This window comes from Cupressus sempervirens, chromosome 7 (genome assembly GCF_028749045.1).
Source record: "Cupressus sempervirens isolate cs-2001-9-10 chromosome 7, ASM2874904v1, whole genome shotgun sequence".
Classification (NCBI taxonomy): Eukaryota; Viridiplantae; Streptophyta; class Pinopsida; order Cupressales; family Cupressaceae; genus Cupressus; species Cupressus sempervirens.
The window spans coordinates 350,186,477-350,202,887 of record NC_143124.1 but is presented as its reverse complement, the minus strand read 5'-3'; the positions used below and the strand labels follow the sequence as shown (position 1 = coordinate 350,202,887).

Sequence of the window (16,411 nt, the reverse complement as noted above, 5' to 3'; positions counted from 1 at the left end):
CTTAAATCATCTAAACCATTCTCAATAGAAATTACAGTAAATTATGTTGACAAGAAACTCATGTTGTCATTTATATCACCATTTAATTCAAATGAAAAATTGATTGCTATGTTCTCAAAATTCTAGTTTTTTAAACATCAAATAGTTTTATGTGATTTTTTAATTAGAAGTGTATAATTTGGAATCATATCCCAGAATGTAGCATATATGGCTTAGGATCTAAACTTTGAGAATTTGATAGAGAGAGGGGCTAAACTTATATGGCAATTGTTTGACTTTAAATTTACCGCATGGTTGCATATTTTATCTTCCTCTTTATTACTAGAGCTTTTATCTCCAAACTTTGTCAAGTAATTTTTTCCCAAATTTATTAATTACATAAAATAAGCATTAAAATATCAAGACAACCACTGGCTCACAATTATTAAAAATATGGGCAGTGCCTATATAACTCTTGTCGTAATTCTTGCCAATTAGCTGAACACTTCCCAAACGTATAATTCCCAGTGATGCTCTTTTCACTAGCCATGTAGTCAATGGACAATTAACTGTCTACTATATATCAATGATACAGTAAAAAAAATTCTAGTTAATGCCGCCATTGCTACAGTACATGTGCATGCTCTATAGCTTCAAATAAAAAAGCAAGCTTACCTTACTACAATATAAACCCTCAATGAGCAAGTTTTACACTATGATATTGCTATCAAGATTTCACTATCTGATTTTGAGTCAAACTCATTGACCCATGTTTTATGAGTAATGATTCAGCATGAATCCATCTCTCATGAGAATAAATGGAACACTTAGCACTCATTGAATCTAGGTGATGCTCACAAGGGTGAAGCACCAAGACTTCTCAGGAGGTCACCCATCCCAATACTACTCCAATTTGAGCATGCTTAACTACAGAGTTTCCTAAATGGATAAACCCAAAGCTTGTAACCCCATTTGCAAAACCTTCACCAAATGTTGTGCCTTATGAACCATTCATTAGAAAGCCCCTTAAGGTCATCAATTCATAAGTAGGAGATAATTTTCACAACAAGTCAAATTGTGATATTGCTATTAGGATTTAACTATGTGATTTTGAGTCAAACTTATTGACCCATGTTTCATGAATAGTGATTCAACATGCATCCATTTCTCATGAAAATAAATGGAACACTTAGCACTCATTAGATCTAGATAAATGGATGAGCTCAATAATTTTTGAAAAGAAAATACCTTTCCAAAGTAAATGGAAAAAAGTTTATGGTGCATAAAATTGCAGCAATCAATCACATATTGGATGCTTTTACAGCTACCGAACAATATTTTTAATGGTTATGTGACACAAACAATACAATATATGCCAGTGTACAAAAAAAAATTTGAAAACTTTCTCCGTGGCCTGTTTATGTAGAAGACAAGTTCAACGACATAAGGAGTTCAAGCATTATAAATAATTTTAAAACATAAGTTGCCAGTGCCTCTTTTTAATAATTTTTTTAAACAAAAGTTGTGAACACCTATTTTTTTCTTGTTTCTCTTTTTTTAATAGTTTCTATCCTAAAAGGATATTCAAGCATGGATACAAATAGTACAAAATAAAAGTTAAGTAAATGTGGATCATTGTTTTGGATCACTCTATGATCCATCAATAGAATACAAGAGAGCTAGCTAAAAAGATAGATACAAAATAACTAGGTTGCTTGGGGATGCATACCCACACCCCTAGTATGTTTACCCACTTACCTCAAGTACCAGTATACGTACCCCAAATACCAGTTTCTCAGTGGGAGCATCATAGCTAAGCATCTTGATTAAGATTTTTTTTTTTCTGTTTGTGCCAGCTGTTTGTTTATCAAGCACAATTCAATAAATAAGATAAGATAAGATAAGATAAAATTATTAATGTCCATGAAAAACCAAAATGGTTTATGGGACTGACCATACAAACAGAAGAGCTAGCCAAGCAAAGGCACCAAATGGTGACTGAAAAGGAATAAAGCAACAAGAAGAAAGAAAGACAAGGTAAGAACTAAGGGTCCTTCATTGTCACAAAGAAATCTGTAATAGAGAGGTACATCTATGGACAATCCATAGTCTTCAAATGTCGTGAAGAACCCCTATAGGACTGATGCTACCTGTATAGACTGGTACAATGTCTGACAAATCTGAAATGTGAAGTAGTGGAAGGCCTTTTCAAACCCCGTGGAGGAGACAAGAGACAAAAAAAGGTGGTAATGAGTTGATCAGAAGTCTGTCTCTGATGAAAGGACTGCAGGGTATTCTTTTGAAGATGGGTGGCCTCCTGAAGATAAAGTGCTAAACACCGCTGATCAATATAACTGAAGAACATTGAGAGAGAAGAACAGTCTCTAAAAAGGCAATAGAATCACCCTTTGATCTCATAGTAATGAGGACAATGAAATATGAAGTGAGTCTCGGTCTCAACCTCCATCAGAGTGCATGACTGGCATAATCAACAGCCTAATCCATATGGTGATCAGTTCGAGCCCTAAAACGATGAGAACCAACCCTAAAAGAGCCCAAAGAGAACCGCAATGCATGATTCCAACGCTAGTAAAGATAGGCAGGGTGAACAACAATACCATCCTGAATAACAAGAAAATGCTCAGCATAGAAGGCCATCTTAGGTCGCATACCACCCAGGGGATGACACCAAGTAGTGGTAATATACTGTCTATAGATATCCTGTCTGACATGCTCATTCAACTCCTGATGAGAGGGAAGAAGATGAGCTGGGGCATCTAGTGAAAACTAATAGGGAGGAAGATGATCAATCTCAATCTCGATCGAACCCAACAAAGAGGTGGCCTGAGCATACCAGCATCTTGATCTAGCAGAAGTGGCAGATCTCATAATCTCCACCAAAGAACAATATGCCAAAAAAGAGTATCTATGATGGTCAGCACCTGTCTCCATAAAACCACGAAGCCGATGAAGAAACCAAATCAAGTAAAAAATAATGGTAAGTTTGATAGGATGAGCACCAAACTCTGCTAAAACAATGTTGTGAGGGGTGAATCTATGACACCTAATGATACGACACAACAATAGTGTCTGGACCCGCTCAATAGAAGCCCAATCAGAAGCAATAAGAGAAGGTCCCCAAACCACAAAACCATAGAAGACTATCGGATGAACCAAGGAGTCAAAAAGGGACAACTTGGACGAAATATCCTGAAAATGATGCCTGAAGCATTGTCTCCCTAGCAAAGCCAGGGAGCCCATACCCTTACTGACTCTAGACTGAATAGCAAGTCTCAAATTGAAATGTGGTCCTGAGAACTTCACACCAAGATACATGTAAGAGGGAATAATCTCAACCTCCTTCCCCTAGAAGAAGAAATGGAGATGAGAGGTCTTTAAACAGTTAAAGATCATAACCTGTGTCTTAGATAAATTGACCACAAGCTGTTGCTGAGTACAGAAAGAATCAAGACTATCAAGGAGTCTATGTAAGCTATCGAGAGAAGAGGCCAAGAGAACGACATCATCAGCAAAGAGGAGAATAGAGATCAGAACTTGATGTAAATAAAACCCATCTCCTAGTTGAGAGGATTTCATAAGGAAATCCTCCAACTCATCAATATACAAGCCAAACAGTGTAGGGGAAAGAGGACAACCCTGTTTCACACCAATGGTGCTCTGAATAGGATCAGAAAAGCCCTCTGGAACTCTGAGCCTACCAGTAACCTTCTCATAAAGTCTCAAAATAGCAGTCTGTAACATATCTGAAATCCCAATCTCCTAAAGCCGCTGAAATAAAGCTAACCTAGGAACAAAATCAAAAGCCTTACGGAAGTCCACAAAACAACAATAGACCTTCTGAGAGTGGTGTCTAGCCTCCTCAATAATAGCCCGCAGTGTAAAAACATGATCCATAGTCTAGTAGTTTGCTCGAAAACCAGCCTAACCTCTCACCCTACATCCCCGTCTATCAAGTTCACTGGATAACATGGTGTTCAAAGTAGTGGCATAAAGTTTGGCAAAAATATGACCAATCATAATAGTTTTGTAATTTCCTGGATCAGAAATAGGCCCAAACTTGTGAATAGGGTAAACAACATGTCTAGACCAGGAATCAGGAAACCCAGTGCAAACCACTCTATTAAAGAGTGTAGGAAGGTAAGATCCAAGAACTAAAGCACCTTCTGCCTGAAAACCTCTTCATCAACTGCTCTGCCACATCTCAAAGATCTGATGGCCTCCATAATGCTAGAATAGGTGAATAAATGGCAGTGGGGAGGTGAAGTGGAGTAGAGAGGAGGTTGCCCAGGAATGTCATAAAGCGTCATGATATGGGAGGTCAGAGAATGATAGTCAAGAGTGGAGGATGGGGGGGAGCAACGAGAAAAAAGGATACGCCAAAAGATCTGGGGATTCTGGATAAGCGTGAAGCAAAGGGTTCTACACTGAAAAGCGGCAAAGAAACGTTTCTTATGACAAAGAAAACACAGATAAGAAACGCGCAGATGGGTAAAGGCAAGAGACTGAGCCTTAAAGGCGACACGAATAGAGCGATGGAAAGCTTTGTAGTCAGCATCAAACCATTTATTCATATGACAGGTATTCCGACGATTAGCTGTGAGAGAGAGAGGGGAACGGTGGGGAATAGAAAGGAGAGCAGAATCCCATATGGCAGAGGCAAGCGAATCAAACATGTCTGAAGCAGCCAGCGAGTCATCAAAACTAGCGGGTGACAAAAGACGCCTAAGGTGATAATTAAAGAGCTCAACATCACTCTCAAGGTAATGGAAGCGAGTAGGAAGGGAGACAGTACTAGTCGAGCAGAGCAAGGGCGAGGAAGGATGGGGTGAAGCGCAAATAGATATGCTAAGAAGAGCATGATCAGCTAGCAGAAGACACGAAATGGTGAAACTGCGAATGAAAGAAATGAAAGGAGGAGAGGAAATGACATAGTCAACAACACTCGCACCACCATAGTGCGGCCAGTAGGTAAAGAGGTCTAATCCAGGAAGGAAGGATAAACCATTTAGGATCAACAACCCAGAAGACTCACAAAGCTGGAGGAGGTGGTGACCATAAACAGAGAACGGCCCAAGAACATCCTTTGAAGTGCGCTGCAGGCCCATAGAAGTCGGATCTAACTCAGAAATGCAGTTCAAATTATAGCCACGATCATGTAAAGGGATTTGACGATCCTTGGTACGAGCATTGAAATCACCAAGAATAACAATATCTCCTAAAGCCTCAAACTGCGAAATACTCTCCTGAAGGTCCAAATAGGGATCGCCATCCTTCAGGTCATGAATAGCATAGGGAGAAGAGGTCAGAGGAAAATAGCAAACAACAATAAAAATATCTCTCTGTTTATATTTCTATAATGGACACCCAAGAATGCCCAAAAGCTGAATCAAGGCTGAAATTATATTAATGTTGAGAATGTTGCAATCAATTACAAAGAGATGTATTCCAAAGGCCAAAACCCTAAGGGAATGACGTCTAGAATGTTACAACAGAGAATGACCGTCCTCTATTGCCAAAAGAAAGGACTGTGATTAACACATCCAAGCTCTTATCAAATGCAAATCATAATCATCCGATGATCAGCAATGAGACTTTCAGCCCTATTTATCCTTTTCTTCATCCTTCTGGAAGGAACGAAACATTAATTAATTGCAAGAGCTAGAAGCTTCCTCCTTTCAATAATTAATACATACCCTAGAAGCTATTAATACAAAGTCACCTTTTAATTTTAATTGAATGACTTTAATTTTTCTTATCCTCCACTTAGACTTTGGAGAACGTGAAGGCTAACTAAAACTTGGGAACATTACAATTTTCGCCGACCAATCCGGACTCGCATAAATCTGGCAAAGGTATCAGAGTGAACAACCGACGTAACCCTGAAAATATCATCTTGAACCAAACAAGCAACACCCTTAGACCCATGGACCCCACCAGACGTCTAAACCTCATCCCTACACACTGACAACCACTGATAACCATGATAACCTGGAAGAGGACGCATAGGGCTCTCGTGAGTCTCAGTAACGGCCAAAATATTTGAAGACCCCACCACATCCTGAAAAAGACCAGGTAATGACCATAAAGAGCCATTACAATTCCAGCAGTTAACAAGAAGAGAAGATAACAATTTGAAACTTTGATACAATACTAATTAACAATAAACTTCCATTACTGATCAAGTAAGAAGTTTATCATTTGCAATATCTCATTATTATATGATTTATGATCTATGTTCATGCTTAAAATTTGTATTCTATATTATATATCTAAATATTTATCATATATTATTATTACAAACATATTACAAATCTGAAACTGAAAACTGCGCATTACATCAGTGTTTTTGTTTTAAAAAATCATTATCGTGACTCATAATTTCAGATTTCCTATTAAATATAAAATTATAATTATAATAAAAAAAGTTTAGAAATACCCTATTTAGAAAATAGAGGTACCCTAAGTAATCAAATACCCCCATCCCTGTCCAACCTTGCAAAATAATAAGTTTAACTGCAATATCTTAAGAGAATTAAATATATTAAATAATAAAGAATATGGAGCGTAAGCAGCTAGGCAGTTACACAACTTATCCGTGATCATCTCAATATAATTATACCTTAAACAAAAAGGTATAAGAAAAATTTTAAAGATAAAGAGTTGTCGGTTTGCATTTGAGTTTGGGCTTTTCAATTTACCAAACATTTTCTGCAAGTTTGGTTGATTCAAACATACAATAATAATATAATATTGGAAAATATATAATAATGTTATTTGTCGATAGTAGGTGTAAGACCAACGACAGAAACATGGCTCATAATATAGATTATTGAATTTCAGTAGTTGAATGTAAGCTGAAACGTTTACTATTAGTTTGATTTTGCATGGAAAATCTATGTGAAACGTCATAGTGCTCTTGGTCGAGAATATCATTCTCATCACAAGCATCACTTCCAACAGCTGCTATTATTTCGCTGGGTTGCTTGCAACACACAAATTCATTTTAATGGCTTCTACAGTTCTCTCTTTCTGTATATTTTTTTCTTTAACAAAATTGGAATTTTTTATATTTTGTTGGGTGAATTTTGCCATGTTCTATCCTATGTTCTATCCTAGGTCTGTAGTTTCAGCCCAGATACATTCAAGCATGTGAGAGAGCTAGAGCTGAATAGTGATCCAACCAAAGGTCAGTGACATACTCAAATTTGTACTCAGTCAAATTTTGTGTCTTAAAACTAGTATAGATATCTTAAATAAACCTATAATCAATAAATATCAATTACGAAAGATTTAAATTTAATCTATTACACTAAACAATATTCATATTTCATTGTACCTATGTTTATTGTTTTGAGACTGATTTAAAGCTTTATATTTTAATTTTTTTTTAAATAATTATTTATATTTTTAAAACTTTAATTTTAACATATATATTTTTATTTATTTATGTGGTGTTTATTAATTATTTTTAAAAGTATATTATGTTTATAATAAATATTATAATTTTGACACGTAGATGGTTGTCAAATTTAAACTAAAAAAATATTAACATTAACACACTTGCACCATCACATTCCACATTTTTTACCATTGTAAAATACCTATTGATATTAAATATATACAAAATGAAAGGCAAACTTAAAAATACATTTGGAGCCCGAGACAATAACAAGCAACAAATTTAGAATATGTACAGAACTCTAAGGCAACTAGCATACCAGAATTAAAATATGTAAGGAACTCAAGGCAACTAGCAAACCAGAATTCAAAATATGTACGGAACTCAATGCAAGTAGCAAGCCAAGAATTTATAAGGTCAACATGTATTTTATATTTTAAAAACTCATAAAATCCAGTCACCGTCTGAAAGACTAAGACGAGCAGAATCAGACATCATAAAAGCATTATATATTCAAAACATGCTGTACATAAGGAAAATATTAGAGTTCCAGTACCTCTTGTCCTTTCAATAACATTAACTGATTTAGTTAACTGGTTATAGCCTGTGCCATAGACAAGATTAAATTTATAAATACTGTTCACCATCACTAGAGCAAACACAAAATGCCACTAGACTGATGCCTCTACAAAATTACAGTAAACTTTGTCCTAAGTTCATAATACACTGTACAGTATATTAACTGTGATCAAGAAATCACTGTATCCCAACATAACACTTAATTTGACTCGTAAAAACAGGTTCCCCTGCTTTGAAGCCCTAACTTTTGAGGCACGTGGAACAGGTGACTATATGTTGAAACATACCATGTAAATCACAATACATTGACACCACAGAATCTTTCAGCAAGCATAAACCATTTCTATAGCTGTTTGAAATAGGCATTAGCGATGGTCATTCAACAGGAACACTGACCAATTCATACTCAATTAGTGACAAATTATTATCCTCTTTGACATTGAAGTTAGCAGGATCAGCCACTTCAACTCTTCCCCACTTGTCAACTGCCAGCCTCATAGAACCCCTGTACATATCAATTTTAGCATTCCGGAGAATCACAGTTGCACCAGGCTTCATCATGTCCACTGCAAATGTCAAGTACATGATATTAGACACACAACAGTTCCATTTTGGAAGTAAATGTAAGAATCTCTATAATAATCGTATACAGAGTTGAATATATAAATCTTCATATAAATGTGATAATCTCCTTAATGATAATATACGTAGTGGAATAAAGTAGTCTTCGTATTACAAGAGTGTGCAAATAAAGAAATCTTCATATAAATGTGATAATCTCCTTCATAATAATATACGTAGTTGAATAAAGTAGTATTCATATTACAAAAGAATCTTATGTAATGTAAATGGCAGGAACATGGGAAATAGAACATTGCAAAATAATGTCAGTAGAATAGTGAAATTGAAAACCCTTAATATTCACAACAAAATAATTTCATGCCGCAGATTGTATAGACTCGTGATACTTCCCTCCCCTTTTCAGTACATTTTTTGCCTTGATAAAAGGAGTGACTAATACTTTTCCTATATTAGCACTAACGTATGCTTTAATCTATAATAGCAAAAGTTCCATTTAAAACAGGATCTAGGATATTTGCTCATGATAGTCCATACAAGTAAAAAGAAAGTAGTCTCATCTGAACATTGTTCAAGAGAAAATGGCGATGATTTTCCATGATGATGAACCACAATTGATCAAGTCATGAATTAATTATAATTACTCCCAATGGTATTGCAAAAGAATATAACTCCCAATTGTATCCATCCCAATGTTGTCAACAACTATAAAATGAAACACACTTTAAAATATCCGAAATCAGAAACATATGATAAAAGGGGAACAAGATCAATTGACCAATCAATCTTGGGAATATTCAAATTTCTCCTTGCTCTATTCATTCGTGAAACAGGATCAAAGCACTCCTGGTCCTTTAAAAAATCTTTTCTTCATGATGTTCTCATGCATGGAAGGCATTAGATTGCAAATATCAGGCCAAGTCTATCAGGATAATATGGTAAAATGCACAATCCTAAAAGCAAGACACATGCATGCATGCAAGGAGAATTATAAAGAACAGCTTGCATTGCATTTAGCTTCTAATATTTCCTCACTTGCCACAATATTGCTAGCATTTGGCAGTTATTAAGCAAAATAATGAGCATATCAAGGAAAAGCACAAAATAAATCTAAAAAGAGCACACTACAAAAACAAGGGTGATCACAAGATAATATTTGAATTAAAAAATTATTGATAGCAATACCTTGCTCATTCCTGGCTGTGAAAATGATTGTACCAGTTTCATCTCCAACTATACACTCTGCAATACGCATCTGGCGACCCTGAGGGCCACTTGGCCGTCCCTTTTGCATGACCGTTTTTGAACTAACAACTTTCACAGTTAATGTGTGCCCAGAAGTACCAGGCTGCAGTTGATCAACTTTGATGAAAACAGGTTTCCTCATCCCTGGCTTGGTATCAGTCATCTTGTTCGATTCAATGAGTTTCTGACAAAGAAAATTGATCAAAAGTTAAGTTTGGTTTGCAAAATAATGTAGGTGCAGATAAACATCTGTGTTTATTCTCTTCCTTTGCAATCACATGCACAGGGTATACACCACTTTCTTGGGCTGACATGTAAAATTGATGCAATTTGAATTCACACATTCTTGCTTGCATCAATTTCAAGACTAGATACTGCTTATTCTGCTGTTGGAAGTCCTTACTAATCAAAACTGACCATAATCTTTAGGATGCAATTGTGTAAGAGGTTGTGCTAAAGAGTTGTAGAGAATGTCCAGCAAGCTTGACCACGTACTAAAAATGAGTGTTGCCTTGATTATGACAGGTTCTTGGTAGTGCTAAGAATGTTTAAAGTAGAATTGAAGCAAGATAAATTAAGTTCAAGTATATGCACTTTGCAAAACAGAAATGGGCCTTAGATGTGTCCCAAACAATCACACGAGGTACATGTTGATGGATGTTTTATAACCACACCAACACAGAGTAAAGAGCAAAGACCTCTTGTATGCTGAGATTACAAAGATCATGGAGGTGATTCCAAGGTTCCTACTGCAAACATGCAAATTTATGTTGGATATGAGCTTGGTTGGCTTGATGTATGCTGCTAATCCAAGGGGTACTTATGTGATTCATTCTCAAAGACACTTCTGAAATTTGGAAAATACACAAATGATTTGGTAATGAAAAGAGCTCTAAATGTTCCAATAAAATATGCTAAAAGTAAAGAGAATAAAGGTTGAGAGATTCTATTCTAATCCTAAGAACTTGAATGACAATGATTGCTCAGGTGAAATCAACCACACTTTGTTTCGCCAAATCAACTATGTAGAGGAGGTGTGCAATCTTCAAAAGGTTGTGCTAACAATTTTCACACCAACAACGAACACAATCAAAAAGAACACTGCACATTCAATTATTGAAGTTGAGCATTCACAAAAGAGGCCAGACTAACCTTACACTATGCATAGAAAGTCATCTATTCACAAAAGGTATGATTAAATAAATTTCACCATAACACAATACTATCAATCTTGATCATCTAATAACTTGAAAGCAAGTCTAATCTACTTGAGGAGAAGGGAACCATGCAAACTCTCAAAACAATGCAAGTAATCACTTCACAAAGCTCTCTTATTACGTATGAGAGGAGCAGGCCCGCTTTATAGGCCTCAGAATGACAATGTACAAAAAAAGATCAAATCAGAATCTAAGGCTAAGATTATACCATAGAAAGCCTAATAAGGTTCTCCTAATAATAGCGTATATGGCATAAAAAAGTGGGGCCAAGTGGAACAATGAAAAAACAATCCGCCCACTAGCACGAGAGTTGAGTAAAGTAGACCAATGAGGAAACTCCACTAGGCATTTAATTACTCATCACCTATAATAACTTGTTATCTATTCCTATCTTTAAATGCAGTGAATCTGAACATGACTATTTCAATCTCATCCACAAAGACACTTGGTGTAGCCTCTTGTTTGTGCTCCATAATGGCTATGTCCTTTTCACACCTGCTGAAACTATTTTCCCATCTTCCATTGCTTCCTTAATTTAGTGCATGTAATCTGAGAATAATAAATATGGAAATATTCTACAGATCATCTTTTGAGAGGTACTCATGCAGAAGAATTCCTCTTGCCTGTTCTTCAAACTATTTTCTGTCATCTCTTCATCAGTCAACCTAGATGTTCTTGATCACTTTCCTCAATCAAACTGACTCATCATTTGATTTATCAAATAATAATTCCCTCCCTACAATCACTGCACCATACCATCAGGGAAAGTCATATGCCCCATTTTCCCTTAATAACTTCACCATCCATTAATGTTTGCCTGGGAATCTCAATCAATGCCTCCGAATGGTCTCGTCCTAGTAAATATGTGTATCCTCCCATGGCCGATCTATGTACCAGAGATCTTTCATACATCTCAGCTAAATACTCAATGAACATACATTGTCATAAACATTAGTCACTTGTTATTTGGTGTCCTGGGTGATTATCTTCATTTCTTCAAGGTCATCAATTGAATCCTTCCAAAGAGCTGTAGGGGGGACGAATGTTTGATCTTCCTGCCTAACAGGATGTATTGGGAATTGTAGATATCCACACAAAGCTTAGTTCTTACTTTTCAATATTTGGTATATTTCTTCCATCTTCATCCATTCTTTCAATGCCTAGTTGGAATAATCAAAATCTTCCATCATTTGTAATGAAGACCATTCATCAGACTGAACTAGGATCAAATCTCTCATTGCATAGTAAAGCATGCAATGCCTGGCAGATGTGTCAAAAATAATCTGTTTTTCGTACCTGATATAAGTGATGTGCACATTCAAGTGTAAGCAACGTTAAATGAGGTACATCCTAACTTAAGAACTCAATTTCCCAGAATATAACCCAAGGCTACCTCACACATAGGCAGTTCATGATCTACTCAGGTTTTACCAAGTGCCACTTAATCATGGGTAAATATAAATTCGCATACAGTTAAGTCACTTTCCAAATGCTAAAATCTCCCATCCCATAGACAACAACGAGAAAGAAAAAGAAAACCATGATAAAATCACAAGCAACTGCAAAAGCATTTAAAAACCTATATCTCTAACAGAGTGAAAAGGTCAAGATAGACTCCAAAAAATAGTCATGATGTCTTTCATAAATTGTAGAGAAAACAAAGTATAGAAATAACAATATTCTATATTTGGAAGCATACTGTCGAGGTTCTGAATCTTTTCAAGATTGGCAGAACTGTGAGCTGAGATGGTAGCGAGTTTTACCACCTTGGCTTGGCCCAACATGTCAGTCTTGCAGAGACTGAGTGTCCTGTAATTCTGACAGCCACCTTGCAAACTCTTGCAGAGTCTTCTGCAATCACCAGATTCGGTTTGTTTGCCTTCTACTAAGATCCACCAAAAAATAGTTTTCATTCAATTAACAATAACAATGTTCATAAGAATTGATATCATTTTTATGATAGCAGCAAACATCATATTTAATTTCTCCAGTGAGTAGATTCACTGGAACAATCTATAATTACTGCCTAGTTAAATCCAAGTCCAAGTAGCTAATTGTCTTCTGTTGAAGTAAATGATCATATAGGAGTTTAGTACTGTTCTGTTTCCCTTTCGAATGAAACATCCTAGCCTTTAAAATCAAACCTTAAGTATGAAGAAAACTAGACACCTAGGTAGTATGTTTATGATTAAGAATTTAGTCAATCCTGATAAGATGTTAATGTAAAATAGTTTAGCCTCTAAATTCACTGTACCCCAAGATCACATCACCAAGGAATTCCAGTAATATCCTAGGGTCAAGGGAAGTTTTGGAGACATCATGACAGAATGCTCCCTGCAGACACCTAAATATTCACCAGACTGCCTAGCCCCAATCAATCAAATCCATCACATGGACCTATGCCCCATCATCTATTCAATTCTATCACCTAGGACAAGTACCCTTAAACCTAAGGTCTCCAACACTTCATCAATAATCCCGTTATTTTATTGATCATCTTTTCCATATGTTCACAGTAAATAAATAGATAATTACCTTTTGAATCTATGTTCCATCTCACATGGCTAAACTAATTAAATGATAACTTCTTTAATCATACCTATATTCCCTCAAAATATCCCAATAATAAAGGATACCTAGTAACACTTGCCCTTATAGTTCCATTATTTTCTCCACCAAACCTAAGAATACATTTCCTCCTAGATGCTTGTCCCTCATTTTCCTCATGATCACAACTACTCACTAAATTTAGTAAGTTCATCCTTTCCATTCACAATTTAACCACCTTCATCTCCACCCTTGATCCCCTCCTTGATCCTATAGAATTCCTCTCAACCATCCTCCACAGCTGACATCAACTTTAGATATTACTCTCAATATCTCCCTTTCAAAATTCTATAAATTCACATAATCTTTCCTTCATTTTATCATAATAACCGCTTGTACTGAGCTATTTTGATCTAGAAGAACTAAGAATCAGATTTTTATTGGAAGCTCTTCTAAGAGTATCGCATAAGCACGAAAAATTATATTTGAAGTTCTAAAATAAAATTTCAGTGAAGTGGAATGAATGAAAAAATACAATGTTCAAAACACTGGAAGTCTGAAACAAAGAAAATTTACAGTTAAATATTATAGCCTTTAAGTTTAGTCTCTTTAATTTGATCACTGATGCTAAAACAAACCCAAAATGTGACTGGTAAGTCTGACCTGAGAACGTCTTAATACTAAGTTTAAAACTGTGTTTTCAAAATAGAGAACCATCCAAAATAAGTAATAAATCGGAGTTATGAGTCCATCCCTAGCAAGTCTAGTTGGCTTGACTATGGGAGCCTTGCCTCTCAATAAGTGGTAGGCCAAACTAAAGGAGAGAAGAGAACTTTAAAGCAGCAAAACTACCCCTCCCTCCTTTCATCACTCATATTAACATCTATACTCCAGTATGGACCACCCCAAATAAACAAATGGGATTTACAGCATGGATGGCATTTTTTAGTGATATGTCGGTCTATCGAGTGGGGAGTTTAATGAGCTCGCTATTTTCATTCTTTCTAGTTAGGCCAAAAACCAAAATAAAACTTAGCTAAGCGGAGCCCAAAATGCAACCCGAGTCCAAAGCCAAATCCTACCTACTAGGGTTTGAGCCAGAGTAACATAATAAACCCTCAAAATCTATAAAATATTCCAAAACTGAACACCTAAAATTTTGCCCAAATCGGATCAAGAAAAACAAAGAAAATGTTACATACTCAGCAATTGAAAAAAATAGCGTGGTCGACTTCCCTCAGGAAAAAGTATGCACTGTTCCACAGCAATCGGGACAAACCCTTACATTAATTCGTATAATCAATTTTGTGAATTTGTCTGCACACCAGAAAAGTAATTTGCGCAGCTTTATAAAACACCACGAACCGTATAAAGCAACTAATCAAACCCATGAAATTTAACCAACGATTTTGCATTTGAATTCCAATAAATTAAATAAGGGTTGTCAAAATTGCTAGTACCAAACCAATTAAGCTGGTAGTCACTTCAAACAACTGGTGTTCGCAGCAAAAATATACCACAGGAGTTGTTCGATCCCTATGACGCTGCCGCTCGAAACTTTCGATTGAAGTGCAGAAAATTGGGAGATATTTTATCCCTTAACCGACATTCCACGAGAGCTCTTTCGTAAGCTGCGGAGAATCTGTCGAAGGAAAAACTCGAATATATCCGTCCGAAGGACATCAAACCATTTATGTACATAAAGCTTACAACATGATGTATTATGCTGTTTCTCAATGGAATCAAGGGCTGTATATAGGTGTTTCCAGCTTGAGTACAGATGTCACCATTTTCATGAGGATGAAATTGATTTGGACGGGATGCTTCGCCTCTCTAGAAAAAAGGTGATTTGAATATATTCTTTTTGAGATATGTCTATTTCTATCGTAAACACTCTTCTATCCTTCCATAAAATTTGAGTAGAACATTTCGGAGGTGGTCCATCAGTATGGGGAGTAGGACATTAAACATTAACATAAACAAAAAGATTGATAAGTTTGAATCATACATGACAAACTGAAGCATAATGAAAACTATGTGGATAAGGACACTTCGTTTTAGTGATGGGAATCAGAATTGTGGTAGTGATGTCATTTTGCCTATATTTGTGATCCTATATCACGTGGAGATAACGATCGCCAACCTGAATAATTAGGAGGTGGAGATAAACAAGTTTCACTTTTAGGTTTAGGAATTTGAATGTGATTGTTTTTTCAATGTAAATTATAATGTTTAATTAAAATTTGTATAATACTTCGTTCTTTTATATAAGTAATATTTATATTGATATATACAAGTTTGTATAAGTTGGTATATGATTGCAAGTTAGTAAACATGCCACACTGAAAAGAGCTCTTGGTATGATATGCATATGTCTAAGAAAGTTCATAATAAATAAATAAAAAATTAATATAATCTAGATTATCTAAATTTACTTTATGATCAAATAATATTTATAGATCAGGTTATAATGATCTTAATAGAAGGTGCAGTTGAAGATTTAAGTTAAGTCTCCATGAGAAGGTTACTCTAAAGTAGTTGTTTATACACCATAAAAGCATGCATCCATTTTATGCCTTGGTAGGTTTAATGTTTTGTGTCTTCTTCTTAATCAAACAACATATGGTTGCTTTGATTTGGTGTTGCAAGTTAGAAATGGCCTTAAAGTTAATAAAAAATGATTATCAAATAGTTGGAATACGGGTGTTAAACACATTGCATCATAATGTGCATCATTGTAACCTTTTATTTTGTTATGTGAATGTTGCACCTAGAGAGATGTGTAAAGTGTTCATTTAGAATATTCTCAAGATCACTTTATATTGTATTGTAACATTGTAACTTT

The 16,411-nt window shown here is 35.6% G+C and overlaps 1 protein-coding gene across 3 annotated transcripts; it reads right to left on the bottom strand.

The window, feature by feature from the left end:
* Nucleotides 1-7,888: 7,888 nt before the first annotated feature.
* Nucleotides 7,889-15,576, bottom strand: LOC149546892 (uncharacterized protein At4g28440-like). 3 transcript variants are annotated; one of them, XM_089791409.1, is made up of 4 exons: nt 15,027-15,291; nt 14,769-14,883; nt 9,743-9,986; nt 7,889-8,544 (listed from the first exon to the last, which is right to left on the bottom strand). In XM_089791409.1, exons 3-4 carry the CDS (start codon nt 9,963-9,965, stop codon nt 8,354-8,356), a joined length of 414 nt encoding a protein of 137 aa, XP_089647535.1. In that variant the 5' UTR covers nt 9,966-9,986; nt 14,769-14,883; nt 15,027-15,291; the 3' UTR covers nt 7,889-8,353. The 3 variants fall into 3 exon arrangements, with proteins under 3 accessions (XP_089647535.1, XP_089647534.1, XP_089647536.1); XM_089791408.1 differs by lacking the exon at nt 14,769-14,883 and having other exon boundaries at nt 15,027-15,576; XM_089791410.1 differs by lacking the exon at nt 14,769-14,883 and having other exon boundaries at nt 15,084-15,439.
* Between the last annotated feature and the right edge of the window lie 835 nt (nt 15,577-16,411).

Excerpts from the sequence above, each read along its gene's own strand:
- LOC149546892 (XM_089791408.1), bottom strand. The coding sequence starts at position 9,965 with ATGACTGATACCAAGCCAGGGATGAGGAAACCTGTTTTCATCAAAGTT. Across the intron at positions 8,545-9,742 it reads CACAGCCAGGAATGAGCAAG|TGGACATGATGAAGCCTGGT; the intron begins GTATTGCTATCA and ends TGACATTTGCAG.